The sequence below is a fragment of the Chiloscyllium punctatum genome, chromosome 9 (assembly GCF_047496795.1).
Source record: "Chiloscyllium punctatum isolate Juve2018m chromosome 9, sChiPun1.3, whole genome shotgun sequence".
In the NCBI taxonomy this organism is placed as follows: domain Eukaryota; kingdom Metazoa; phylum Chordata; class Chondrichthyes; order Orectolobiformes; family Hemiscylliidae; genus Chiloscyllium; species Chiloscyllium punctatum.
Window position 1 is genome coordinate 65,901,254 of NC_092747.1, and position 25,846 is coordinate 65,927,099.

At 44.1% G+C, this 25,846-nt stretch overlaps 1 protein-coding gene across 4 annotated transcripts in view; it reads left to right on the forward strand.

Moving 5' to 3' along the window:
- The window catches only part of ddias (DNA damage-induced apoptosis suppressor), a 48,742-nt gene extending 25,535 nt beyond the window's left edge, over positions 1–23,207 (forward strand). The window contains exons 3-5 of one of the 4 annotated variants that reach the window (XM_072577685.1): positions 7,242–7,403; positions 18,658–18,775; positions 20,368–23,207. In XM_072577685.1, the coding sequence (XP_072433786.1) occupies positions 7,242–7,403; positions 18,658–18,775; positions 20,368–22,920 (2,833 nt within the window). In that variant the 3' untranslated portion in view covers positions 22,921–23,207. Of the gene's footprint in view, positions 1–7,241; positions 7,404–18,657; positions 18,776–20,367 lie in introns of those variants that run through there. The other 3 variants (XM_072577686.1, XM_072577688.1, XM_072577687.1) reach the window with 3 other exon arrangements.
- Positions 23,208–25,846: the final 2,639 nt, after the last annotated feature.

Sequence of the window (25,846 nt, forward strand, 5' to 3'; positions counted from 1 at the left end):
TGGAGCTCCGGAGGAAGAGGGTATAAGTCCTATGGCGAAGAGGAGGATGTGGAGGACGGTGCACCGGTGGGACATGATCTGTGAAAGAAAAGAGAAAGGGAGAGAGAGAGAGAGACACCCTCGTCAGGGTGTATGATTAGTAAACTTACATGTGTTCTGGCCCCCCCCCCCCCCCCCCCCCACTCCTGGACCGGTCCACCACTGTTGCTGTAAGGGGAGAGAGTGTTAAAATCCCGTCGGGCATGTCGGGGGAGTGCGGGTGAGCAGGGGAATAAGTCGGTGGTGGCTGCCAGTCAGGTGGCTGGGCCGATGTTCCGGCCACTCCACACATTGGCCCCGTGTGGTTAGGGACGGGGACCACAGACTAAGTCTTTGTTGTCCGTCCAGTCGGGCCCTGGGGGAAAGGTTTAAGTTGGGACCAATGTTTCCACCTGCCCTTCCCCTTCATATCGATGCAGGCGCAGGTGTCGCTGGTGAGGATGATCTCGTGCGGCCCCAGCCACCGAGGGGCGAAGCCGGGCCAGTCAGGGGCGGCCCGGACCAGGACTTTGTCCCCAACACCCGGAAGGGGTTGGGGAGGCAGTTGTTGTTGCTGTTTTGTTTGGTCCCTGATGTCCTGTTGGTCGCGGGCAGTCTGTCTGAGGGCCCGCAACTGCGTGTCTAGCTGTCTGATGTAATGGGCCATCCTATCCCTAAGTGGGGCCATGTCCTCACCCCCTTCGATGACGGTCTCGGGTAGTCGCATGGCCCTGTCCGTCATGCGTTCGAAGGGAGTGAGGCCAGTGGAATGGCCCGGGGTGGCTCTGAGGCGCATCAGAATGCAGGGTAGGACATCCACCCAGCCCTGACCGGTCTCGGCGATCGCCACTTTGAGGGTCCGGTTCATGCGTTCGACCATGCCCGAACTCTGGGGGTGGAAGGGGACATGGAAGCGCTGCCTGATACCCAGGAGGCGGCAGGCCAGTTTCATCGCGCGTCCCGTGAAATGTCTTCCCTGGTCTCAGCCAATCTGGAGGGGGACCCCCCATCGCGGAAAGATGTCGAATGCCAGGATTCTGGCCACAGTGGCTGATGTGCAGTCCCGTGTCGGGAAAGCCTCTACCCAGCGCGTGAAGTGGTCGACTATGACCAGGCATGCCGCGGCTGGCGGGCAAGGGTCCTGTGAAGTCGACCTGGAGGTTCTCCCAGGGCCCCTTGGGCCGTGGTTGGTGGGCCATAAGAATGCGCAAGGGCCTCCCTGGGTTATGTTGGGCGCAGACAATGCACCGGCGGCAGTGCTTGGCCATGTCGCGGCCAAGTCCAGGCCACCACCAGTCGGTCTGCAGCCTCGCGAGGGTCCCCTCCCAGCCTGCGTGGTCAGGCTCGTGATGTAGTTGTATCAGGGTTGTTCTGATGGCTGCGGGGACCACTACCTTGCTGTCGCGGCGCCATACCCCTTCGGGGTTGGGGATCGCGCCCCTTGCCCTCCAGTCCTCCCTTTCCTCGGGCTGAGCGCCATTCTGGACGTCCAGGACGTTAACGTCTCGGACTTCATTCACAGGCGCAGCGCGTATGGGGTGTAGAGGGGCACCTGCGGCGGCTTTGGCGGCCTGGTCGGCCCAATGGTTCCCTAACTGTTTGGCGGTGGTGGCCCGCTGGTGCGCCTTGATTTTTACAACGGCCGCGAGCAGGGGAAGGCGCGCTGCTGCCACTAAGTCACGGACTGTGTTCTTGTGTTTTATCTGGCCGCCGCCGGCCGTGACAAAACCCCGGTGTCTCCAAGCTGTCATGTAATCATGGACCACCCCAAAAGCGTACTGGCTGTCGGTGAAAATATTCACCTGCTTGCCCGCCCCCATGTGGAGCGCTGACATGAGGGCGACCAGCTCCATGACTTGGGCTGAGGTATCGCCGTCTAATGTCCCCTGATCTCGGGTGGCCCCGGTGTCGTCGACCACTGCCCAACCCGTCCGGTAGGACCCCTCAACCAACCGGCGTGAGCCATCAATGTATAGGACCAGGTCGGGGTCTGAGATAGGACTATTGGCAATGTAGTCCTCCTCAGTTAAAATCCCGTCCGCGGGGTTCGTTCCTGTGTCCCTAACTATTCTAATGGACTGGTCCCGGGGGAGGAGGACTGCCTCCCAGGTTGCCCTACGGGCGTCAGAGACGGTTCGGAGGCGTCCTGTATTCAGGAGCTCCACTATAGTATGTCCGGTGTGCAGGATGATCTGACCGAACATGGTGACCGGCTCGCACACACAGACCGCCCACGCAGCGCAGTCAAGTGCGGTCACGCAGTGGTGCATCCCCTCACGACCGGGGACTCCTTAGTAGAGTAGTACCCTACGGGCTTCATGCGGTCCCCGGAGAGTTGGGTGACCACGGCGCTATAGAACCCCCCTTCCAGGCTATAGAAGACGTGAAAGGGCTTAGAGAGGTCGGGAAGGCGCAGGGCCGGGGCACTGAGGAGGTGGGTTTTTAGCTTGGAGTAGGCATCGTCTTGCTCGGGGCCCCACTCCACCCTCTCTGTCCCGGGCCTACCCCCCTTTACCAGGCGCTGGATGGGCTCAGCGATGGTGGCGAAATGCGCTATGAAGGCGCGGTAGTATTTGAAAAGGCCCATAACGCGGCGGATTCCCCTGAGCGTGTCCGGCCGTGGCATGTTGGCGATGGCCGAGTTACGATCGGGAGGCAGGGTTTTGCTGCCCTGGCTAATGTCGTGGCCCTGGTATCGGACTGTGGCCAGGCTGATCTGGGCCTTTGTGGGGCTGATTTTAAAACCTGCCCTGGCGAGGGTGTGCAAGACGGTGGTCTGGGCTCCCAGGTGGGAGCAAGTGTCCGTGGACGCGATCAGGAGATCGTCCACGTACTGTAAGAGGGTGCTAGAGAAAGGGGATAGGTCGCATTCCTCGAGGGTCCGACTCATGACCCTGTGGAAAATGTTGGGGCTGTTGTGAAAGCCTTGTGGCAGCCGGCTCCATGTGTATTGCCAGTCTCGCAGCGTGAAGGCAAACTTGTCCTGAGAGTCACGGTGCAGCGGGATGGACCAGAAGCCGTTTGCCACGTCCAGGACCATAAAGATCTGGTGGGAAGGCTCTAGGCCGTTAAAGATGGTGGACGGGCTGGCAACAATGGGGTGCTTTTTAGGTGTGACCCAGTTGAGTGCCATATAATCGATGGTAAGCCGATAGCTCCCATCCGGCTTACGGAGTGGCCATATGGGGGAATTGGTGGTGGACACCGTGGGTCACAAGACACCGTGGCTGGTGAGTTCGGCCACAATGGTCTCCGTGGCGCGCAGCGCCTCTGGTTGGATCGGGTACTGTCGGTGCGGGGGGTGTACAGGGCCAAGTATCCGCTCGGGAGGGGAACGGACAAGGCTGCAGTCCTGCTTGCTCGTGGCCCAGACCTCCGGGACCAACTGGCAGACTGTTCCGGTCCAGTCCCGGGTGATAGGGACGCAGGGCGCGAGTGCAGCGACCGATCTAGTGGGGACCCATCTACCCTCAAGGGCGCTCTTATGGGATTTGTGGGACATCCATAGGAGGCGCCGGTAGAATGCGTCCACCACCGCTCCCAGTTCGCCCAGCAGGTCAATGCCCAGGATCGTCCCTTCCGGGTTCGGGCAAACCCAGAACTGGACGGGGAGTAGAATGTCATCGATCTCCAGGAGGGTGGCCTCGCTACAGCGGGCCACAACTGAGCTTCCCCCCGCCCCCGTGATGGAAATGGAGTGATGGGTGGAGGGGAGGTCGAGGTCGGTGAGGGAGACTGACGCCCCCATATCTATCAAAATGTTGCATCGGCAGCCCCCAAGCGATGCGGAAACCCAGATACGGGGGTCGGCTCCCTCGGCGGGGGCTGACGCTACTCAGTCCTTACGCCGGGCAAGTAGCTGTAAGAGCTCGAGCAGCTGACCGCGACTGAGCTGATCCCAGTCGGGGGGGGGGATGGCTTCAGGCTAGGGCTGCGGGGTTTGTGGGGTTTTTGCGGCTGTGGGTCGCCTTTGGTTCCCTGTTCGCGGGTTCCCTGTTCGCTGGGGCGCGAGGCGCACCGACGGTGGGCATGCCACGGTGGGGAACAGCCCCGGTGCTGACCCGGGTTGTCCCTGCACTGGCCGGGGCTGCCCCCTCCCAAGTCGGGGTCTCCGGGACGTCTGAAGGAGAGCGGGCATTTAAACCTGTGGTGACCCGTCTGTCTGCAGCGGTAGCAAACGAGCGGCTCGGGTGTCGAAAATGCCGCAACGGTGGCCGGGGCTTGGTTATCAAGGGACGTGGCCCAATTCTCGAGCTCCGTGAAAGAGATGGGTACCAGGCCTGTCCGGAGGACAGCCTGGTGTGTGGGGCCTAACCCGTCCTTATATAGCTGGATAAATGCGGGGTTCTGCCTGTCGGGATCCCCGATGCTGCTATGCGCCTGGAAGGCCTCGAACTTACGGACCCTATATTCCTGAGCACCCTCGCCGGGTTTCTGGGTGACGCCACAATGGCGTTCCAGTCGACCGGCGTGTGGCCGAGAGCCTCGCTGACATCGGCCTTAAAGTCCGCAAGGGCGGCCTCCTGCTCGCGACGGCTGTCGCTGAGGTCGGCGCACCAGGACCCATTCTGGTGCGCGGGTTGGAGCCTGGACCACAGGTGTATTGTTGTGGCGGGGCTTAAGGGTGGGGAGCCTGTCCGGGAGTTTCATGGTATCACCCGGGGTTAAGGAGACGTATGTCATTTTAAGGCGGGGGTTGTGGGTTTGGGACGCTGGTCTCCCCCTCTCCCCACCCCGGAGGTATATTCAACTTTAACCGGGGTGGCACGAGCTAGGCTCGTGTGTGATTCCCGGGGACCTGTGTTGTCCACGAGCCCCTCCCAGTCCCAGGTGGGGGACGGCGGGGCGCTTGGAGGCTCAGATAATGTCGGTAGGATCGTACGGTTGGTAAGTGCCTGGGCTTCAATGTGTTCTGAGGCCTGTTTCTGCTTATCTTGCACGTATAGTTGGACCTTGCTAGCGAGCCGAACATGTGCCTGAAGCACAAGGATGCAGGCTTTCTCGTATCTATCCCTTTTCTGGCGGGCCCACCACCCCCGCTGGGCATCCAGAGAATCGGTGGGCCGCCAGTCCGATCGGAGCATAGCCTTGATGACCTTTTTATTCTCGTCGGCTATGAAACGAGTAAGGGAGCCTTCTGGCCCCCATTCTAAATTGCCGGCCGCGCAGCCAGCCATGGTGGGGGGGGTGGGCGCAGCGAGCATAATGGAAAGAGGACTTGAAAATAACAAAACTACCAGCGTAGGAGCGCAAGAGATGTAACTGGCGCTAACTTATTCACCTCCCAGTAGGGGAGCCTACTCCCTGAAATCAGACCCTAGTCCCCCGGGTCGATGAAGGCAGGTGTGGGTTAGGTACAAAAGGGGCGCGTGTGTATACCCGATCGCGCGATCCCGGGTTACTGTGCGTCTCACTCTCACTGCCTAATGCCCAACGACCGTGCGTGCCCCGCGAACACCGGGTGTGAACCAGGGGCCCGTGTGCAAGGTGGGGGAACGGCGTGAGCGCAGACCACTAAAAAACAAAAATGAAATAAAAAGGGCGCGGCGCGGGCCTGTACCAGGGCGCACAACCTAAAAGAAAACCCGTGAGTCTTTCTCTCTCCGTCTGAAGTTCAGCGGCCGTGTGCCTGCCAGCACCAGGTGTGAACCAGGGGCCCGTGTGTGGGGGGGGGGGGGGGGTGCGTGAACTCAGACCTCTCCGCGCTAATCCCACAGAGGCCACCACCCGGGACTGCGGAGGCAATGGATGAAAGCTTGGCCCAGAGGCTCCCCTCGTCAGGCTGGTTTGGAGGACTTCCCATCTTGTCGCGCGCGTAGGCCTTCCAGACCTACCGCGGACTCGAGGAATGGCGCCAAAATAAAAAAACGGGCTCAACGTACAATGGGATCCCCTAAACTCCCACCGCAGAGGTTATCCAGGCTTTATTTGTCGGTTTTTTACACAGGGGGTCAATCTGTCGGGGTCTCGTACCTAAAGTTGTCAGTCCAGGAAAATTCAGTCCATCAGTCATTTGAACACGTCAACAATAAATGACAGTAAACGAAAATCAAAACAGTTTCATGCACACCTTTTACCAGTGCTTCACGACCCCAATCACCCACCCGTGAAGGATCACTCACACAGACACACACACACACTTTTAAAGAGTACTCTATCGTTACCTGACTGCCGGACCCACTCTGTTCACAGGTTCAGATAACGGCCGGCAGCGGAGTCCCTTGCGGGGCTCTGGGAAACTTTTACAGGAGAGGTAAAAGAGTAAAGATACTCACCCAGAGCCTTCGCAGAGATCCAGCAGCCGTTGTTATCCCGGACGAGCCCCCAATTGTTAGCACGGATGAAATGATCTCAGTCCGAGCCCAGAGTGCGGTTCGACAAACGGTAACTTTATTGAAGTATTTAACGCCGGCGGAGACCAACCGAGGTCCGAATCTCGATCGCTCTAACGTTTCCCGCACGATGTTACAAGTTATATACTTCATGTGTCAGGATGTAGGAGATTGGGTATGAATGAGTGTGAATGGTGGCAATCATGGCTGGAGTATGTGTGAATGTCAAGCTTCCTGCCATCCTCAGAGAGTCAGCAGCATACACAAAAGGTGTGCTGTTTATCTTTATGTAAATGGGTCTGGGTGCTATCTGCTTGTCTCTCCGTGAGGGCTGGAGGCTAGCACCCCCCTTTGTTACTTCCAAAGTGTCTGTTAGGTTCATCCTGTTCGTTTGGTGTTTGCCTTTTGTGTAGGACTGTTTTGCATGATCAGGTTATGGGTGTGTGTCAGTTGGAACCTTGAAGAGATTATAAGGTGGGTTTCGATCTGTGAGTCATGACCATTGTCTGGAGTCATGACTAGTGTCTGGTCTGGTGTGTATTCGGACCTGTCTTTGGGCCCCCTTCTCCCGATCACGTGGTCGGCCTGGCAGCTGCTGTCTTAAAATGAATACTGTTTGCTTTAAAATGGATACTGCTGGTTTTCCCGATGTGGGCCTTGCTCCATGGTAAACACGGGGCGGTTTATACCCGCCGTCAGTAAGATAGCAGATTTACTCACTGATTTAGGTGTTCTTTTATGGTCTTAATCATAGGTGAATGTGTACACATGTATTCAGTTCTTTCAGTCTAATGTATTTTTCAATTTGCTGCTTGAGGCACAAAAAGGTGTCTCTTTTGGAATCTGAGTTATACCTGTCATGATCGTCTCTCAACAATTTTCTTTCTCTAGGTACCATTGCCTAAAACATGGTTACGTGTCCACAGCACAGGATATGCATTACAGATACAGGCTTTCTGTCAAAGTTGCCAGAAAAAATGACATATTTAATATTACTGTCTTTGGGAGCTGCCTTGAACCCTATTTTGGAGAAACAGCAGGATGCCTACAGAGGTAAAAATTTGTAAAGTTTTAGATGGCTTGGTAACCCCATCAGCCCAGCTAATAAGGTTTAACAATTCATTAAAGAATACACTACTATTGAAGTATAGTGATGATATTCTGCAGTTTTTTTCTTTAAATAAAACACAGCCTAAAGTACGTGATGCCACTGTTTAAGAAAGGTGGTAAGGACAAGCCAGGGAACTATAGACCAGTGAGCCTTACGTTGGTAGTGGCCAAATTGGTGGGAATCCCGAGGGACAAGATGTACATCTATTTAGAAAGGTAAGGACTGATTAGGGATAGTCAACATGGCTTTGTGCGTGGGAAATCATGTCTCACAAACTTGACTGAGTTTTTTGAAGAAATAACAAAGAGATTTGATGAGGGCAGAGCGGTGGATGTGATCTATATGGACTTAAGAAAGGCATTCAACAAGGTTCCCCATGGGAGATTGGTTAGCAAGGTTAGATCTCATGGAATACAGAGAGAACTAGCCATTTGGATACAGAACTGTCTCAAAGGTAGAAGACAGAGGATGGTGGTGGAGGGCTGTTTTCAGACTGGAGGCCTGTGACTAGTGGAGTACCACAAGGATCAGTGCTAGGTCCACTACTTTTCATTATTTATATAAATGATTTGGTTTTGAGCATAAGTTAATAAGTTTACAGATGACATCAAAATTGGAGGTATAGTGGACAGCGAAGAGGGGTACCTCAGATTATAACAGGATCTGGACCAGATGGGCCAATTGGCTGAGAAGTGGCAGATGGAGTTTAATTCAGATAAATGTGAGGTGCTGCATTTTGGAAAAGCAAATCTTAGCAGGACTTATACACTTAATGGTAAGGTCCTAGGGAGTGTTGCTGAACAAAGTGACCTTGGAGTGCAGGTTCATAGCTCTTTTGAAAGTGAAGTCGCAGGTAGATAGGATAGTGAAGAAGGCGTTTGGTATGCTTTCCTTTATTGGTCCGAGTATTGAGTATAGGAGTTGGGAGGTCATGTTGCAGCTGTACAGGACATTGGTTAGGCCACTGTTGGAATATTGCATGCAATCCCGATCTTCCTATTGGGAAGATGTTGTGAAATTTGAAAGGGTTCAGAAAAGATTTACAAGGATGTTGCCAGGGTTGGAGGATTTGAGCTGTAGGGAGACATTGAATAGGCTAGGGCTGTTTTTCCTGGTGCGTCGGCAGCTGAGGGGTGACCTTATAGAGGTTTACAAAATCATGAGGGATAAATAGACAAAGTCTTTTCCCTGGGGTGGGGAGTCCAGAACTAGAGGGTGTAGGTTTAGGGTGAGAGGGGAAAGATATAAAAGAGACCTAAAGGCAACTATTTCATGCAGAGAGTGACACGTATATGGAATGAGCTGCCAGAGGATGTGGTGGAGGCTGGTACAATTGCAACATTTAAAAGGCATTTGGATGTGTGTATGAATAGGAAGGGTTTGGAGGGATATGGTCCAGGTGCTGGCATGTGGGACTAGATTGGGTTGGGATATCTGGTCAGCATGGACGAGTTGAACCGAAGGGTCTGCTTCCATGCTGTACATTTCTATGACTCTATTATGAATGCTGAAATCTAAAATATAACCTGTATCTTCTACCCCTTCCCTGGGACCTGGTAGAAGGGAAATTACAACAACATTTTTTGAAATATGTGTTAGATTCATAACCAAGAAACTAGATGAATCCTGATACACGGAATAATTAGTGGGTATCTTTCTATTCCATCTACAGAAACAGGAAGCTTATGTGGGAGTAGATGAATAAGCTCATTGAACCTGCTGAGCTATTAAGTTTGATCTTAGTTAGTCATCTCCTTCAATGCCTCTTTCCTGTGCTATCTACATATCCCTTAATGCCAGCAATGTCCATAAATGTCGTCATTTCTGTCTGGAGCATCCTCAATGATTGAGCTTCCACAGCCCTATGTAGTAGAGATTTCCAATGATTCACCACCCTCTGAAGAAATTCCTCCTCATCTCATCCTTAAATGCCCTGTCACTTTTCCTGAGGGTATATCTTCTGATTCCAGAATCTTTAACCAGGGGAACTATCCAAACTACTTTCACTCTGTCACTCTCTGTACAAACTTAATAAGTTTCAGTTTAATCACTCTTCATTCTTTATAACTCTAGGGAATACAGGCCAAGTCTCCTCATTTAGACCATCCCACCACCCCGGGGATTAATCTGGTGAATCTTTTGTCAGTCTCGTTCAATGGCAATCTATTCCTCTTTAGACAACTGGTCCAAAATTGTTCTCAGTACTCCAGTTGAAATCTCACCAGGCTTTATACAGCTAGAGCATGACCTCATTAATATTAAGCAGAAACCCCCTTGCAATGAAGTTAAACACACCATTTGTCTTCCTAAATAACAATACAAATGCCTTAATATTATCCATAGTTGAAGCTGGAGTCATAAAGATTAAGTTTCAGCTTTCATATTGAAAACTATGAAGTTAGTCATTTAAACCTCCTTGATCAGGAACATTTTAAAATAGTATTTCTTTCATATTGTACTTAGCCAGATTAATCAAGTGAAAATTTATTTAAACATGTGAAGGCAACACAATAATATTTGGCAAGTAAACTGTGGAATTTCAGCACATTGTAAAATAGAAAAAAATCCTTTGAAAATGATTGATTCTGGCTCCCCATGATGTGTTTTTTTTCCTGATATGTTGCCTTTATCAATCTGCAATTATTTTAGATTGCCAACACTTTAGATTTAACTTGTAACTTATATTTGGAATAAGTAGCAATTAATTGCTGCTATACTGACCACTGACGATGTCAACACATGGTCCAGTGAAAACGTTTGTGCATTGGTCATTTGATGCTGTGGTTTCAAAATGCTAATATGCTCACTTTACCAGGTTACTGCCCTTAAATGTATCAAGGAGTTTTGTTTAAGTAGCTTTTAAAAATTGTGGTTCATGCCAAATTTTGCATTTACAATTGTGAATGAGTTTGAGCAGTGACCTATGATGAAAAAAAAAACTTTCAAAAGAAGCACAATTTCCAACTATTTCACCCAAAGTGAAACTGTATTCCTTGTATTCAAAAACAACAATGGCCTTGATCGTTCAGAATTTCTTTGAGTACCCATGTAGTACCCATCTGATGCAGGTTTAAATAATACTTAATGCTCTGAACCATCTTTATTAGTTTTGCACAAAGTCAATGATTATGTGTATACAAGTTCAATGGAATTAATATGTAAAACCTCAGTAATCCAAATGGCAACTCCAAAATGTAATGACTAACAAAGTCCCTTGCTATCATCAAGATATCAAAACTAGTGTATTATCATTAACTCTTCATACCTGCAGTATAATACATCAATGTCAGTGAATAGTTCTTCGGCAACAGAACTTCATATCGTTTTTGCACACGTGAACTGTACATATCGATGTACTTTAATTCAGTATACATTATCATGTGTAGACATTGCAAGAGCTTCCACATGTGCAGTGATAACACTCAATTTTATTCAGCTTTCCTTTTCCTCATTTTTGGCCCATGAAGTGGTGTAATCATGTTTTGATGTTTGTAATCAACCATCCATGAAAGATAGTAATGTTTCAACCTGTCCAGTTGGGAAAAAGTTGAATGAAATGCAGAAGGCTAATTAACCTAACATCTGTAACTGGGGAAGTGTTAGAAGCTATTATTAAAGGTATTATAGCAGGACACAAAGATAAGTTAAAGGTAATCAGGCAGTCAACATGGTTTTATGAAAGGGAAATTATTTATCCGATTTATTGGGATGCTTTGAGGTGTAACGTGTGGTGGATGCATCATACTCCATTTCTGTGAGACATTTGATTAGATATTAGCTGGCTAGTAGGAAACAGAATAGCTATAAATGTATACTTTTACGGTTGGCATAATGTAATGAGTGAAATGCCACAGGAATCATTGCTGGGGTCGTGAATTCTTGTAAATTATATAAATAACTCTTCTGAGGGATGGAAACTTGCATATGCCTTAACTCAGGTAAATTGACTCACTGCATAAGCAAAGGTGTGGCAAATAGAGTACATTGTGGATCAGTGTCCCATTGTCCATTTTGCCAGAAGGAATAATTGTTTTAGAATTTAAATACTGAGTGATAGCAAAGCTGTGACATGCAGATACTGCCCTAGTGCATGAATTGTGGGGACAGGAAGTAATTAGGAAATTTAATACACTGAATGTTATCATTTATTGCAAGGGGAATTGAATGCACAGGTGGTGGAGGTGGGTTGGGGGTGGGGGGCGGTTGGTTGTTGTGATTTAGTTATGCAGGGTGCTCATAAAATTACATGTAGAATACTGTGTACAGTTTTGTTCTCCTTATTTAAGGAAGGATGTATATGCACTGGATACCGTTCAGAGAATATTTACTAAACTAATCCCTGGAATGGCTGGGTTGTCTCCTGAGAAAAGTTTGGACAATAGGCTTATATCTTTTGGAATTTAAAGTAAGAGGTGATTTAACTGAAAGGTATCTGATTCTGAGGGATTTTGAAAGGATATATCAAGAAAAGGGTTGTTCCTCTTGTGGAGCCTCTCAAATTAGTGGTAACTATTTCAAAGTCAGCCATTGCCTATTTAAAATGGATGAGTTTTTTTTCGACACCAGGCTCATGATTCTTTGGAACTCTCTTTCTCAAAAGGTGGTTGAAGCAGAGTCTTTGAATGTTTTTAAGGCAAAGGTGGATAAACTACAGATGAGCAAGGGTGTGAAAACTTCCTGGAGTAGGCAGAAAAGTAATCAGATCAGCCATGCTCTTAATAAATGACAGAGCAGGCTCAAGGGGCTGAGTGACTTACTCCTGCTCTTAATTTGTATATTCTTGTAACATGAATCATGAGTTTGAAGAGGTCCATGACTTCATGTTACTTCATGCCTCTATGCCTAGAGCCTGATGGTACACTCCTCAAGGCCTATTCACCTGCTTCTTTCTTTGATCTGTAGCCCTGTTCTGTGAGGAACTAGAAGAGGAATGCGGGTCAGGAAAAGGAGTTTGAGAGATGACTGCTCAAATACAACCAAAGAACTTAAGTGAATGTGTGAACATGTAGCATTAAGGATCTTTTTGCTGGCATAGTAGTTAGTGCTTGCCACTTGGTACAATCAATGGATGGCATGGTCAGCACAACAGTATGTAAAGCAATGTTGAAATTGTTACTCTTGCAATTTGATGCATCTCCCTAAGTGACACAATCTTTTTCTCTAGGATTTCTCCCTGCATTACTTTAATGACTGTTGAATTTAGCTATCTCCTTTAGTTAATATTTCTTCTCTATGAGGAACCATAAATTTAGGTGACCAAAATCCCTTTAAATAATGTTCCTTTCCGGTTGGAAATTCATATTAAATACAGGAATTAGGTGATTCAATAATTGAGATCAGCTTGGGGCTCTATTCATGCAGTCAGTACACATTGCACAGCGGCCCTTTTTTTTTGTTGTTCATTCACCAAATGCAGATATCCCTAGCAGGAGTTGCTTATATTGTCCATTCCTTATTGCCCTTCAGCAGGTGAATGTGACCAGCTGTCAAACACTGTTGCAGTTATGTGGTAAAGGCACTCACTTACAATTGTTTAGGAGTTCCAGGATTTTGACTGCAGCAAAAATGAATGAATGGTGATTATTTCTAAGTTAGGATTGTCTGTAAATTGAAGATGAATGTGCAGATGATTATATTTACCTGCACTTCCTGCCCTTGTCCCTTTTTTAACTTAGCTTTTTATTAAAATATTTTCTAAAACTTGAGAGCCACGCGATAAAGCAAGATTGTAGAATGAGTCAAGGCATGAGTAAGAGGGAAAACATTGTTTATCGAGAATCTAAGGAACATTATGCACTAATCATATAAACCTGATTATTTTTTAAATTTAACATAGTCAAATAATAGTGCAGGTAAACGCACTGCAGTGTTAATGAAGTTCTAGACTTCAGACAAAAAATATCCACCTAGAAGTCACAGATATCATGAGGTTTTAATTCTACAGAAATAAAGACAAAAACAAACTTAAGGCACATTATGCACTTAAGTTTGTTTTTGTCTTTATTTCTGTAGAATTAAAACCTCATGATATCTGTCACTTCTAGGTGGATATTTTTTGTCTGAAGTCTAGAACTTCATTAACACTGCAGTGCGTTTATCTGCACTATTATTTGAATATGTTAAATTTTAAAAATAATCATCAGGTTTATATGATTAGAGGAAAATGTGCTAAATGTCTAGATTTCAATTCACCCAGATCTTGGAATAATTAGTACATTGATGATGTATGCCATTCGAAAGTATTCCTTTAGCTGTTGGGGTCAATTTGAATTCCATCCCACTTATGAAAATCAGTCCTACAAAATACTGCTCACTTTTTCCATATTAAAGTGCAATTGCAGAATATAACCATTCAATAACCAATCAGAGCAGAAACCTGGATCATTAAATATTATTGCGCAATTATGAATTGGTGAAATGAATACCGTTAAGTGGGAGCTGCAAATGAAATGTTAAAGAGCGGCATTCTGGTCTGGAACCATAGATTGTTGGCCCCATCCTAGGTTGTAGAGGTCATGGGTTTCAAAGGTGATGTCTGAGAAGCCTTGGTGAGTTGCTTCACCATTTGGATGGTACATACTGGTGTATTGATATTGGAGGGAATGAATGATGAATTGGGTGCAAGTCAAGTGGGTGCTTTGAATGGTGTCAAGCTTAATGTGAAACTGTGCTGTTTCAGGCAGGTGGGAACTGTTCCATCACACTCCTGACCTGTACCTTGTGAGTGGTAGAGAAGCTTTGAGCAGTTAGGAAGTAAATTGAACATTGTAGCCACAATGATTATGTAGCTGGTACAGTTCAGTTTCTGATCAATGGTGACCTTCAGGTTCTAATGTTAGCAGTAGATTTAGCAGTTAGTGATTATGAAGGGTTGATGGTTAGATTCTCCCTTTTTTGGAGATTATTGATGCAACTGTTCCTATTGGTAAATGCTAAGATTCAGTAGTCAATCAAGGGAAAGTATTTCGATTTTATTTTGTTGGAAATGGTCATTGCCCACTATGTGTGATGCAAATGTCAGTTGTCCTGAACAGTGTCCATATGTTGCTATAAGTTTATCCTGAATCAGCTGATGATAACTGAGCTGAGGAAACAACTGAGAATTCCTGCAGTGATATCTTGGAGCTAGGATGAATGACCTCCAACAGCCAGCTACCACTTTGTTGTGCTAGGTAGAACTCCATCTCGTGTTGTTTTCACCAGTTTGCATTGACTTCAGTTTTGCCAGGCCTCCTTGATTCCACACTTGCTCAGATGCTACCTTGCTGTTAATGTTTGGATTAAGGAGTGATAGTTTCTGAAGCCTGGACCAACTGGCTCTAGCTGAATTCAAACTTTGCCTTTGTGGGTTGTTGGTAATTACCACTTGGAGAGTGTCATAGGCAATGCTATCAATACTTTTCTGATGATTGAGGGTAGATGAAAGGGCAATAGTTGGTAGCTTTGGTTTGTCCTGTTTTTGTGGACATGGCACACTTGAGCAATTTCCCAATTTGTGTGAATGGTGTGTTGTTGTTACATTAGAATAGCTTAGCTAGTCTCACAGGTGGTTCTGAAGCAGACATTTTCAGGACTAGAGCCAAGATGTTGTCAGGGCTGTTGTACTGGACATGTCAATCAGCCATATGTTGAGAATTAAACTGGTTAGTTAAATTAATTCTGTGATGGGAATCTTGGAAAGACGTTGATACAATACTTGAGTGGAGATGGATGCAAATGCTTCAGATGTGTTTTGCATTTGTGCTGGACTTCCCAAACTTAAAGATAACTGGTTGTGAGGGGACCACAAAACTTTGATTGGATCCATTTGTTGAGAGTTCTATAGCAAGCTGCTTTTACAATTGAGCATGCCTATACCCCTGTGTTAAATTATGGTCCCTGTTCCAGCTGTCACTTATCTTGACTTCGCCATTAGTTCTTCAAATCTGCATAGCTTTCCTTTTTTTAAGATTAATTTTTATTTAATATGTTTTCACCACTATTCATTGTGTCCTTCTGTCGAGTGGCCATTTGGGCCTGGTTCTGTAGATCTCACTATTTTCACCAGATGACCACTTACTTTATGTAATTTCTGTATAAATGATATGTTTTATGACAATCACAATGGTTTCATGATTTTTTTAATATAAATCTTTTAATTCCAGTTTTTAAAAATATTCGGAATCCACATCTGCCATAGTGAGATTCGAACCCATGTTGCCAGAGCATTACCTGGTTCTACCAGTCCAGCAATAATACCACTTTAACTCCCCGTGTTATTGTTTATTGTGAGAGGAATAGAATGCAAAAGTATGCTTCACTTATGCAAACATTGATGGAATCTCAACTGAATTACCTTATTTAATGAAAGATATAAATACAATGAAGCAGTGCAGGGAAGGTTGTCTAATGTGGAGGCTGGTACAATTGCAAGATTTAAGAGGCATTTGGATGGGTATATGAATAGCAAGGGTTTGGAGGGATATGGGCTGGGTGTTGGCAGGTGGGACTAGATTGGGTTGGGATATCTGGTCGGCATGGACGGGTTGGACTGAAGGGTCTGTTTCCATACTGTACATCTCTGTGACTCTATGACTCTATAATGTAGAAAGGTTAGACAGACTAGACTTGTCTCCAGTGGATTTCAGATAAGTAAGAGGTGACTTAATTGAAAGGTATAAAATCCTGAGGGGTATTGACCGATGTTAGATATGGAGTACATGTTTCCTCTTATGGAAGAATCTAGAACTAGAGGTCATTGTTTCTGAGTCAGGGTGAGTTGTTTGATTTGAAGAAGAACTTGCAGTTTCCTATGGTCACATGTATTTGCTATCCTGTCCTTTTAACTGGTAGAGACCTTGGGATGGAAAGTGCTGTCCAAGCTGCAGAGTTGCTGCAATACATCTTGTACATGTTTCACACTGCTTTTTTGCAGGGAATAAATGTTGTTGGTATTCAATGGGATTCCAAACCAGCAGGCTGCCTTGTCATGGATGGTGTCGAGCTGCTTGAGTGTTGTTGGAGCTGGACTGATCCAGGCAGTTGAAGAGTATACCATCACACTCCTGCCTTGCACTTTGTTGTTGGTGCACAGGCTTTGAATTACTCTCTGAAAAATTCCCAGCCTTGACCTGCTCTTGTAAACACAATATTTACATAGAGTCATATAGCATGGAAACAGACCTTTCAATCCAAATAGTCTATGCCAACCATGTTCCCACACCAACCTTATACCACTTGTCTACATTAGGCCCATATCCCTCCAAACCTTTCCTGTGCATATACTTATCCCAAGTGTCTTTTTAAATGTCGTGGCTGTACTTGTATTCCTCACTTCCTCTGGCAGTTCATTTCATGCATGAACCACTCTGTTCAAAAAAAATTTCCCTTTAGTCCTTTTTAAAACTTTTTCTCTCACCTTAAAAATATGCCCCCTACTCTTGAAAATCCCCAGCCTACGAAAAGAAACTTGCCATTCACCTTATCTATAGTCCTCATGATTTTATAAAACGGTCCATAACGTCACCCTCCACCTCCTATGCTCCAGCGTAAAAGGTCCCAGCCTTTCCAGCTGACTTCTACAACTTAAACTGTCCATTCCCAGCAACATCCTGGTAAATCTTTTCTGAACACTCTTCACTTTAATAGTATCCTTAGAAGGGCAACCAGAACTACACATAGTACTCCAGAAGAGGTCTTACTAATGTCCTATACACCCCAACATGACATTTTAATTCCTATGCTCAAAGTTCTGAGCAATAAAGGCAAGCATGCTAAACGCCACCTTAACCATTCTGACTACCTGTGATGCAAACTTCAAAGAATTAATCACTTGAACCCCTAGGTCTTCCTGTTCTATAACGCTACCTAGGGCTCTACCATTAATTGTATAAGTCATGCCCTTGTTTGTTTTACTAACATTCAATACCTTGCATTTTTCCAAATTAAACTCCATCTGCCATTCCTCAGCCCATTGACTCAATTGATCAAGATCTCTTTGTAATCTTTAGATAACCTTCTTTAGTGACAATTATTCCACCAATTTTGGTGTCATCTGTAAACTTACTAACCATGCCTCCTATATTCTCATCCAAATCGTTTCTATAAATGACAAACAAAAGTGGACCTAGTAGCAATCCCTGTGGAACACCACCTATCACAGGTTTCCAGTCCAAAAAACCAACACCCCACCATCACCCTTTGTCTCCAATTATCAAGCCAATTTTGTACTCAATTGACAAGTTCACCCCGAAACCCATGTGATTTAACTTTATTAATCGGCCGACCATGCAGAACCTTGTCAAACGCTTTACTGAAGTCCATGTAAACAATGTCTACCACACTGCTCTCATCAATCTTTTTGGTTACTTCCTAAAAAACTCAATCAAGTTTGAGAGACATCATTTCCTCACGCAAAACCATACTGACTATCCCTAATCAGTCCTTGCCACTCAAATTTATGGGAATCCTATCTTTCAGAGTAATTTCCAACAATATACCACCACTGATGTCAGGCTTTCAGATCTATAGTTCCCGGTCTTCTCTTAGAACCTTTCTTATCTAAAGGCGCAACATTGGCCATCCTCTGGGACCTCACCTGTGGTTAATCGATGATACACACATTTCTGCTGGGGCCCCACAATTTCTTCCCTAACCTTATCCTGTTCAGTTTCTGGATAATGGTAACCCCCAGGATATTGATGATGGAAATATTCAGCCATAAAAATGGCTCTGAATGTCAGGGAGCAATGATTTAAATTTTCTCGTGTTGAGGATTGCCTGGCAGTTGAGTGACTCACATGTTACTTGCTTCTTGTCAGCTCAAGCCTGAATGTTGTTGTGCTCCATATGGACATAGACTGCTTCCATATCTGAGGAGTAACAAGTAGTGGTAAACTTTGTGTGATTATCAGTAAACATCCTTTCTAACCGATTTGGTTTTATCTTAGTAATTGTGACCCTCATCCTTACAGATTACAGTGTCCTCTGAAGTTTGTGATTTGTAATCTCACTGATTGTATGTAGTGTGTCCTGGGAAACATCTAACTTCAAGTTAGGTAGATATGAATATGTGGCTTTGATAGTAGTGACACTCTAGTAAAAGGCCTAATTCCTCCAACATGTCTTTCCACACATAGATCAAATGCCAGTAGTCAGGTTATACTCATCACCTACTCTCCATCCACCTAATCAAGTAGCATATTTCATTCCAAATAGATACTGTGAAGGTTTGAAGAAGAAATTACAAGAGCAGAAAGAAAAAAAAAATCAGGATTTGCTTGTCCAAGCTGTGAAATACTGTTTTATTGGAAGGAGCTTTATCTTTGGAGTGAAGGTATTTTATGCTTCTTTCTACTGAAATGAAAAATGAAAAGTTTAAAAATCTTTCCTACATCATGTTACAAACTAATTCTTTCCATCAAATAACTAGATGGTGATTAATAGTTGTGATTAAGCCAATGTCGGTTTCAACGTAGATCAATTGTTACAGCTTAAATGAGCATTCATTCTTAAAATCTGTTCATCTGTTTTACACTTATGATGAGTGTCATTATTTTTGTAAGTAAATGTTAGTCATTCAAGTGTCACAAAATGGTAAAAAAAAACTCCCATTGAACTAAACTGTCCATAGAATAATATGAAATACAATTTTTAGGAAACTCTTTGAATGAAGACCAAAGTTGCATGTTCTCCTGCATTTAACTTTGAAAGAAAAGGCTTTTATAATATTGAGCAGCAGCTTTTATATTAACATTGTGTTGACTTGCCATTCATTATTTTATAATTTACTGCCTTTACTTAGCTATTGGTGAAAATTCCCAACTAATTAAAATGTTAAAACTTATTTTGGAAGGAGGTTCCTAATTCAATTATTTTGCCTGCCTTCAGTCATTATCGGTCCCATGGAGCTCTACACAGTTTGCCTATGTTCCAAAGACATCAATGAGCTTCTCTGATCGTGGGGCTTCAGATCAGCATTTTCCCAGTTGTATATAATAATGATACTAAAGTGTCAAAATAAGTTATAAATTTAGCATCAACCAGTATTTGAAAGTGTCAACTACACTCTATTTTTTGTTATGATCATCAAGAGTATGATGCATGCTTCGTATAAAATGAATCCATCTGAGGCTACATAAATGCCCATGCATACGTACAAAGGACATCGGATAGGAAAAGTCTTGATTCTTCTTCTAATCTATAGCAGCAATGTTTTATGCATTACATCAACTCCGTAGATATCATGTAGTCTACTCAGGGAGACCAAAAGAACAATCAAAAACCCAGATATTTTTCCCCCGTTATTTAGCTTTGGAAAATTCCTCTCCACTCCCTCCAGGTGATTGAAACCAGTCCAGGAGACCACTGACAATGACTTGATGAGCTAAATTAGCTATACCATAGGTGAAATTTACAGAAAATAACAAATACTGGACATCACAGTGCCATTTGACAGCATCCATGCTGGACAGCATCCATGGAGAGAGCGCAAGCTAACGTTTTGAGATGCTCTCTCTCAATGGGTGCAGTCAGACCTACTGTGATCTCCAGCATTTATTGTTTTCCGTACAGATTCCAGCATCTGCAGTAGTTTGTTCCTACATGAAATTTACAGATGCAGTTTTTCTTTGTAGGCTAGTTAGTTTTACAGCGAGGATTTTGACAGGAATTTGAATACGAGAAGTGACTGCCCTAAAATAATTTTTGAGCTGGAATATAATTTTATAGTCACAAATAATATTTGAATTCCATCAAATTTAAGAAAAAACTTGGTAAATATAAATTTAAATTTTAGAATAGTCATTAAACTTCATGTGTAATCTAATATTACATTTAATAGTATAATTGCAATATTTATTTAATCAGATTTTAACATTGTAATCCCATTTTCTGGCGCCATTTGATTTTTTTTTGTTTTATTCACAGGCATCTGAATTTCTGCCGAGCACGTGGTCACCATCTTTGAGTCCCTTACAAGCTCCTATCAGCATGAAAAGATATGAAACACACCTTGTAGCCTGCCAGATTGCAGTGCCAAACACTGCAATCTATGGATGTACTGTTATCAATTATTATAAGAAGCTCTTAGATTTAGACAATCTCCAAGATTGTTCTTCCAGTTCAATGCTATCTGATAGTCCTTTCAATAGTGTTGATCAATCTAGTGCCATGATCAAGAGCTCCACAAGCTTGTTGTCAGGTAACACTCAGTCCTTCACCGGGTTAAATGATGCTAACCGATTATCGAATTATTGGCAACAGGATTTTCCCCTTGTTTTATCCTCTGGTGACTGTGTTGCAGTTGAAGATCTTTCAACAGCAGACACTAGAAGGGTTCTTTCAAAGTACAGCCCCTCCTACCATGCAGCAGAAAAATACCAGAATAGAAAATGTAATACAAGTACCTTGTTGCATTTTCCTACTTCAGATTTTCAAAGTAGTAGTGATATCAATCAATATAGCCCACCTGCAATGGTGAGTCTCCCATTGCCTAATGATGATTGTATGCATCAATATTGTCATACAATCTTTGAGTTACAGAAAGACTGTGTCAACTCGAGCTTTAATAAGCAAAGGTATTGTCTGCAAAACTCTGGAGACTCTTTGTCAAATGGCAAAGATTGTGATGAGAACCAGTCTATCGATAAATCTTATAATTTATCAGAGGACAGCATGGATCACATTGATCCCACGTTGTGGGATGACTTGCTGTTTTCTGAAAGTCTCGATGAATTTATAGCAAAGGTAGAAGCTAATCAGCAGAGATGCGATGAAGAAGATGCTGTTGATGGTTCCATACATTCCTGCAGTTTGAAAAAATTGAAAACTGATATCCTTCTGAATAGAACTCGAGGGCAAAGTCCAAGATGCAAGGAAGTGTGTACAAATTCTACTAACTGTAATTTAAAAAGACCTAGGGAATTTGGAACCAAAGAAAGCCCTTGTGTTTACTCAAAGAATCCAAAGGGTCTTCTAAATAGGGTTGTAGATGTCTTCAAAAGTGATATCACACGCAAGGAGAACTCTCTAGCAACTGCACCACCAGTGCTGCCAGTTGATGGCTCTATTCCCAATGATACGTACCCTCCCACTCAGGACGCAGTTCTGCAGATTTACAGTACATTTGTGAACCCAGTAAACGTAGGTAATTGTAGCACCAAATGTGTTCGAACATGTGAACCAAAGCTGCACAACCTTGAGGAGGAGCCACTGGACGAATACTCAAAGTTTCTGTCTGAGCATAAAGCTACTGAAGTTAACAAGCTGGCAGATCCCTTTTACATTGCAAATGAATCTGATTTACTGAATAATATTGGTTTTCAAACTCGTTTGCCTTCTGGAAAACAAATACTAAAAATGAAGAAAAGTATTGACCATGAGTTTCAAGATTCAATGCGCATTAAAGGACACGACATCGGTAAATGTGATATTAAACCTGTAAGCATATCTCAACTGTCATCTGGTTCTACCTTCTATAAAAACACCTCCTTCCAGGATATGTCAACTCTCTGTACTGAGCAAGAATACAATGTTTCTGGTGATCTCTTCAATGATACAGAAAGCGATAAAGATGAACCATCAACTTGTCTCAGAACAAACCTATCCATTTTATCGAAATCAATCTATAAGATTAATGATAAGCTCAATGAGCAGCAGTGTAGTATTTTGCTGTGTAGTTCAGATGCAGCTGTGAAAATCCAAAATAATAATGATCCTCCAGAGAGTGATGCACCAAACGTGTCTGAACATGACTTTTCAGATTCACAGGACTTTGTTCCATTTTCTCAGTCTACACCAGTTTCAAGATTGCGAAGTTTAAAATCCTTCAGAGGGAGAGAAACTATACCTCTCAAAATGTCACCCTGTGTTGGGCCAAGTCCAAAGTCAACTGGTTTCAGACAAAGGCAAAATGGTCAACTTAAACAGCAATTGTCTCAAATGCAAAAAGTGTCTCAGTGGCAATTTGGAAGCAATCCTGCCTCGGTTTCATTAAATTCCTCTTTGTTAAGCAACAGCCCAATTAGCACGTCTTATGACAGTGACTCTGATGAATGGATTCCACCTTCAACAGCTAAAACTCGAGTATTGACGTCTCATTTATCCTGTGTTTCTAAAATAAACAAATCACAAGGTGTTAAACTATTTCGACACATGTCATATGCCAATGCTGCTATAGAAACTGCTGATTTGAAAGCTGCAATAATGGACAACAAAGAGAATGAAAGTGACAACCACTGCAGGGGCAACCTATACATGAAAAGGCCACCTGCTGGAAAGCATACCGCACCATCGTTACAGAATAAAGTATTCAACTCAACAAAGGTTCTTCCAAACAAAGCAGAAATGTTTGGGCCACTTATTTCTAGTGAACCTCAGATTCATAAAGGTTTAAAAGTGAATGACTGCTCCCCAGCTGCTTTTCTTTCATTTTATATGAAGAGTGAGGCACCAAGTTGTTGTTCACCAGAACTATTTTAAACAAATACAGATATTTTTGAAGATAGGCAAGTCGCTTGACAAAAATTTCTTGTTGGGGTAAAACAAAGAACTACAATGTTTTTCTTTTAGTAAGGGGCAATGAATTATTTTGTACCTTTTGTAATACAAATGTAGGATGTGAATTTCTCTATGTTCTTCGATCATCCCCACCCCCCACATAACTGTGGCAGAAGAGTAGTAAAGTGCCTGATAACCAACCAAGCAGGGCTGTGATTTCAGATCAGTCTGTGAATTCTTTATATTAAAAGTGAATACTTGTAAAGGAATTTTTCACAAGCTTTTTTAAAAAAAAGCTGTCTGTCTCTTTTAGTCGTGTTTCTTGATTCCCTTCCAAATTGTTTGGAATTCATTGGTTTGAAATGGGGTGATTTTTTTGTCAGATCTTGATATCTGAGGCTTGGAACTGTGAATGATAACTTGCATTTATATTGTGCCTTTATTGTTTCAATATTCCCAAAGAGCATTGTTAAACTCAGTTTGACCTGAGCCACATAACAAGATGTTAGGGCAAATGCACAAATGCTTTGTCAAAGTTAATTTTAAGATGGACTTGTAAAGGAAGAGAGGGGAATGAAAGCCAGAGCTCAGACACATGGTATCTGTAGGTGTGATCGTTAATAGTGACAAATTTAAAAGGCTAATACACAAGGTCCTTTTTGGAAAGAGCATTTGCTGAGGAGACTACAGGAGAGGGAAGGATGAGACCATGAAGGGATTTATAAACAGGGATGAGAATTTTATCAAAGCATTAAAACTTAATCTGGAAGAGTGCAGTAGTATGCATGTGGGCTCATTTAACAAAAAAAATGCAAGCAAAAGACAGAGCATGACATTTTTGTGCAGCAATCTATTAACACCACTGCGATGGAATTCTGTACATATGGTTTAGCTAATGGGTGTTGGGTTTCTTTTAGGCAGACTGTCCTCTAGAACATCCAACTACCAAGGTGAAATTCAAATGGTACATAAGAGCTTCATAAATTAATTTCCAACTTAGAACATCCTAGTCAGCTAGATAGATACAGAATGGAGTCTTTTGAGAGCTGTTAAGTGAACAGTAATATTTACGGATGCAAGTTTGCTCGCTGAGCTGGAAGATTCATTTTCAGACAATTCATCACCATACTAGGCAACTTCATCAGTGAGCCTCCAGTGAAGCACTGGTGGTCTGGCCCACTTTTTGTTTGTGTTTAGGTTTCCTTGGATTGGTGATGCCAATTCCTATTCTTTTTCTCAAGGAGTGGTAAATGAGATCCTGGTAAATGAGATCCAAGTCAATGTGTTTGTTGATAGAGTTCCAGTTGGAATGCCATGCTTCTCTGAATTCTTGCACATGTCTCTGTTTGGTTTGTCCTAGGATGGATGTGTTGTCCCAGTTGAAGTGATGTCCTTCCTCAACTATATCTAAAGATACTAGTGAGAGTGGGTCATGTCTTTCTGTGGCTAGTTGATGTTCATGTATCCTGGTAGTTCGTTTTCTGCCTGTTTGTCCAATGTAGTCTTTGTTACAGTTCTTGCAATGATCCACTCTCACTAGTATCTTTACATACAGATGAGGAAAGACACCACTTTGACTGGGACAACACATCCATCCTAGGACAAGCCAAACAGAGAAACATGCAAGAATTCCTCGAAGCATGGCATTCCAACCAGAACTCTATCAACAAACACATTGACTTGGATCCCATTTACCACCCTCTGAGAAAAAGAACAGGAAATGACTGCACTGCAGGAAATGACATTACCAACCCAAGAAAACCTAAACACATAAATAAAAAGTGGGCCGTACCACCAGTGCTTCATCCAGAGGCTCATTGATGATGATGTTAACCTAGAATGGTGACGAAATGTCTGAAAACAAACCTTCCAGCTCAGCTAGCAGACTTTTATATCCAGAACCTCAACCCAAACTACCAATCGTCTTGAAACTCACCATGTAATATTTGCATCCGGCAGTGGACCAAGTGATTCTAATTAATTCCTGGCCTCTTTAGTTTGTTCCAACACCGTAGCCTCCACCATTTAGAAGGACAAGAGCAGTGAATGCTTAGAAAATCAACACTTGCAAATCATCCACCAGTATGACTTTGATGCATGTTATTGGTTCTTCATGATCACTACATCAAAATCCTGAAAACCCTGCCTAACTGACAGAACTATGGGACTACAGAGGTGCAGTAAATGGCCTTAGCTTCTCAGGGCAAAATAAGTGGTAATAAATACCAGTCTTAGCCAATTATTCCAATGTTATAATTTTTTTTCCACTTGTAAGCTAGGATGATGACATGATCTCTGGGGTTGCACGGTGGCTCCGCAGTTAGCCAGGGACTTGAGTTCGATTCTGGCCCTGGGTCTGTGTGGAGTTTGCGCATTCTCCCAGTGTCTGCATAGGTTTCTTCCGGGTGCTCCGGTTTCTAGGGCGGCACAACGACTCAGTGGTTTGCACTGCTGCTCCACAGCAGCAGGGGCCTGGGTTCGATTCCTGCCTGTCTCTGTGGAGTTTGCACATTCTCCATGTCTGTGTGGGGTTTCCTCCAGGTGCTCTGATTTCCTCCCACAATCCAAAGATGTGCAGGTCAGGTGCATTGGCCATGTTAAATTGCCCAGAGTGTTAGTCAGGAGTAAATATAGGGTAGGGGAATGGGATTTAGTGGGTATCTCTTCGGAGGGGCGGTGTGGACTTGTTGGGCTGAAGGACCTGTTTCCACACTAGAGAATCTAATCTAATCTAATCAAAAAAACTCAAAGTTCTATCAGTAATACTAAAAATAACTTGAGTTTGAGTGTAATTTATTGTTGTCAGATGTATCATGGTACACAGTGTTGTAGAATTAGTTGTTCTTCAAATTATGTTTAACTATTTCCAATAAGGTAATAGCAGAAACCTATCATTCAGTTTAAAGAA